We start from the raw sequence: 4322 nt of genomic DNA on the forward strand, positions 1-4322 counted from the left end.
CCTCCCGTCCCCTCCCTCCCGTCCCTCCCGTTCCCTCCCTCCCTTCCCTCCCTCCCTCCCTCCCTCCCTCGACTCCCGCTCCAGGATGTGCTTCACTTCCTCTCGGGTCAGGTAAGAACCGGCACGGCGGTCAAATAATGGCCGCGTTTGTGTCTCCCACTGGCTGAGGTAGAATCGTGTACCGTAGAAACGTAAAGAAGGAGTCTTCGGAGAATTTAATCAATTTTGATGAGTACGCGCAAGACCATAATACTACTTCTGTCACACATGATCTGGTTGCCTTACGTGGCATTTAGTCATGTAGTACAGAGGACAAACCATCTTCATGTGGGAATATTGTTGGGTCACCAGTTCTTTGTTTTTGCCGGCGTTTGTATCATTTATGAAGCCTTTTCCTCTGACTTAAACCCGTGTTTCCGTGAGCTTTGCTCTTTTACAAATCGTCAGTCTGATGTAACGCCTTTGTAATATTGTAAGATTGACTTCAGATCTCCCAAATCTCCAGCATTTTCTCCCAATTCTCGTATCCGACCACGTTGGGCCCAAGAAAAGAGACACCTTCGTACGATCGTGCTTAGTGTCAATTCCATCCTTCGTGTTCCTCGTTATTTGAATTTCATTTGCTCATACCGCCAGTATTGTATATCGACGTCCTTCGTCTTCTTCCAATACACTGCCAAATCATCAATGACTTCAGTTTCGGGGCTTATGTTGTGCAAACGAAAGAAGTACTCGCAAGCTGTCTTGGCTGGAAACTTAAACCAGTCATCAAGAATGACATAGCCCCCCACACTGAGCTTGTCGTACAGATGATAGAGCACGTCAACGGTAGACTGGTACATATCTCCATCTAGGCGCATGACAGGAAGTCTCTTGATCCGAGGCGCCAACGGAGGCATCGTCTCATTGAAGAAGCCCTTGGCAAAAACCACTTTTGAGTCCAGTATCCCAGATTCTCGAAAGTTCTTGGCAACTTCTTCGGTGTTCGCCTCAAGATAGGGCCTCATATTCCATCTCTTATCATTGTGATCCAGTTTCTTTTTTCCAGGTGGCAGGCCCTGAAACGAGTCGCAGACATATGACATTCGGCCGCCCTCATTAAGACTCCGCAGCACAGCACGCGCAAAGATGGATGATCCTCCCCGCCAGACCCCGGTCTCTATGTAGTCCCCTGGGATGTTTCTAGACACTACATCCTCTAGCAAGAGCCTGACATTGTCAAGACGGGCTCCGCCGATGACACCGAAGCCAGGGAATATGTACACAAGTGCTATATGAAATAGTGTCATGCCCGTATGGCTATTTTGTCTTGAGATATCATGGATTTTCGGTACGATAAGTACATCCCAGCAAAAGATCGATTCATAGTGGGATACAGATTTAAAAGGAGGAAACCTGACAGCATGTATGTGACAGAACCCAGAAAAACGCGCAATTTCTTACAAGCTGCAACTATGAAAGAATTTTGTTTTGCATGTAAGGCATCCAAAGACATGAATGTTGAAACACTTGGGAGGTCGATTTCTTGTGAAAGTTGTGTTTCCGGGGTTTGCCTCGGAGGAAAGAGTAACGGATATTTGAAAATGATGGGGGACTGGAAATATGCTTGCCTTGTCATGACATACTGTCATGAAACATTGATGATCCGGCTCTTGAATGAGTTTGAGACACTAGTTGCGGTCGAAATTCAAAAGGGATCAATAATGGAGTTTACAAGAGGCCATGAAGTTACGTACGGGTAGTCTTGCCGTGGCTGCAATCTGCAGTCATCCCATTCGGAAATCATGCCCTTGGCGCACACTACATGTTGATGATGGTGCAACCCGTGAAATCTTCTTCTCATTAGACTTCTTTGACATAATTGGGTTACTTGTGCCTGTCTTTAAATGAATCTCCTCTCTTAAACACTAACCCCAACCCCAACCCTAATTCTAAAGATGTCACGACAGCAACAATGTATGTGCCACCACAAATTGCTCACCTTGGAATCCGAAATGTACCAAAATAAATGCACCTCTTCAATCTTGCTAGCTCCCCTTTTATTTTTTCCTAGTCGTTTGTGGCATTGGAAGATCATGGCCGACTGGTCTGTCTCTGTTGTGGCGGAGTTGCCTAGGGCCATTTTTTCCTTTGTCGTCTGCCATTTTGGAGCCTAAACATCATCTTAAGGCGCTCACACTTGTGCCGGGTAGGCTTCTTTTTCGCCTGTTACCTGTTTGAGTGAGCCAGGGGAGGAACGTGGGAGGAAAGGAAAGGAAAAGGCAGGAGACAGATTTGCAGTGCGGCACTGCCCAGCCTGGGATACCCTGAGATCCTCTTCCTTTCCCACGCCCCCTCCCTTGCACAGCCACCTCTGATTTTTCCTCCTCCTCATACATGCGGTACTTGTATCATTGTCTTTCCTCTCGTTCGTCGTGTCCGGCACCCGGGAAAAATTGAGAGCGGGGGGGACGGCCAGGGTGTGGAGGAAGGCGGAAGACGGAGGGAGGAAGAAGGAGAGATGGGAAACGGGAGGAGGAAAGAGAGCTATAGAGAAGAAAGAAAGAGAGAAAGGAAGAGCCTACCGTTTTATCATTCTCAGTCTGTATTGTCAGCAGGCGAAGGAAAGAGGCAGGAAGGGTGGAGGGGCAGCTTTACCATTCTCAGTCTGTTACGTCAGCAGGCGGAGGAAAAGAGGCAGGAAGGGTGGAAAGGCAGGGGGGGAGGCACGTAGGGCTTGTGACGGGGTGGCAGCTCCCCCTTGGCTCCTCTTCCATTCCTCCTCGCGGGTCTTGTGTATTTACCAATCTTTTTCTTTTTCCCTTGTTCCTTTTCTTCTTTTCGTCCTCCCTTCCTTTCCTGGGCAGGAGGTACGGGGTTGCCGCTTTCGGTGCGGCGCGAGGGCGAGATATAATTGTGGTACGGCAATCGAAAAGACCGGGAAATATCACTCTATTTTCGACAACGTGTATCTTCTTAAGGAAAATGTTGCATGCATCCAATTCTGCCTAGTGAACATGTACTGAAACTCCCACCGCGAAAGCCCAAAGCACGCGCGAAATCCTTTCTTCTCAGGGCGGAAAGCAATTTGACATTTGCTGCTTGCCCATTCAATGCAAAACAATTCTACAACCATGCATTACTGCGAAAGCTTAATGCTTAAGGTAGCCGTATTATTTTTCATAAGATCAATCGAATGTTTGAGCGAGACCTTGACCCGCGTACGACACATCATTTATGAAGGAATGTTCAATTTCAAAAAACCGTTGGTCGGGTGGCGGTTGTAACGGAAGAAAGGAATGGAAAACCCTCTTTTTGTCCCAAGAAGAATCCCTATGATTGGTATCGGCGCAGAGATTGATTGATATGTCCATCGAAGGATCAAATGCGAGCGATAAGATTAAGGCCTGTGGGGATTGTTTGGAAAATTGTCAAATTCTTCAGATTGAGCTGAGATCAAAGCGAAGAGGAGTCAGGAAAGTGTCGCTTCCTTATCCCCGTGCCTATTTATGCATTCACCCGTTTGACAAATGACCACACGTGTGATGAATCTGATGTAAGATGAATGAACGTCAATCCAATGAGCTAAGTCCTCGTCATGCTGGCTCGGTAAGCCGCGTTATATATATGATGTATGAGGTAGCAGCAGTGCTGTCAGAGGCCCTCAATGTCACGACTGGTAGAATCTCGGAGACGTTCATGGTCCGTAAATTAGGCTCGTTTAAAATCCATAGATATGCGAAGGATACCAATGGAAGCTTTTCAGACCAGAAAACTTTGAAAGCAGCGAGGAGGTGTGTGAAGATAAGGCTGGCCGGCTCGTGGAAACGAAAGTCATAAACGGTTCTGTCGCTTGTCGCATATCTGACTCTCGCGTCGTCTGATGTCGTCCTATCGGGACATGCAAACCCATATCATCAGGAAAGGAGGCCAAAGGAAGCGGGCAATGCATGGAAGGACCGGCGACACAGAGGGTACCATCCAGGGCAATCCCGCGGAAGTCCCTGGTAGGCACGTATACCCCGCACCGCCCTGTCGCCCCTCTCTTCTTCCTCGTTGATTATTCCCCGCCTTTATCCCTCAAGTCTTGCATTCTACTGCATATTTTCCCTCCCTGTCGGCGCCGTCTTCGTGCTTCCTGTTCTGACCTCTGTGTAGCGCTCTCCTAGTTCTTTGAAAATCCCTCCTTTCGCATGCCCTTCCCCTTGTCCTCATGTCGTAACGCCCCGTGCCCCCCCCCTTACCCTCCCCTTCCATCGTCCTGGCTGATCTTTTTCCATGTCCTCGTCGTCCCCCTGCATATCTGTTTTGTTCCTGGTCTTGACGTCCGTTTCCATCCCTCC

General features: G+C 48.4%; 1 protein-coding gene across 1 annotated transcript; it reads right to left on the reverse strand.

Annotated features, from left to right (window-relative positions):
* Nucleotides 1–605: 605 nt before the first annotated feature.
* On the reverse strand, nt 606–1007 carry NGA_0721500 (bacteriocin o-metyltransferase; the record flags this gene model as incomplete). The annotated part of the gene is made up of 1 exon (XM_005852416.1): nt 606–1007. The coding sequence occupies one exon, from the start codon at nt 1005–1007 to the stop codon at nt 606–608; it is 402 nt and encodes a 133-aa protein (XP_005852478.1).
* Between the last annotated feature and the right edge of the window lie 3315 nt (nt 1008–4322).

This window comes from Nannochloropsis gaditana, assembly GCF_000240725.1.
Source record: "Nannochloropsis gaditana CCMP526 unplaced genomic scaffold scaffold1267, whole genome shotgun sequence".
Taxonomy (NCBI): Eukaryota; class Eustigmatophyceae; order Eustigmatales; family Monodopsidaceae; genus Microchloropsis; species Microchloropsis gaditana.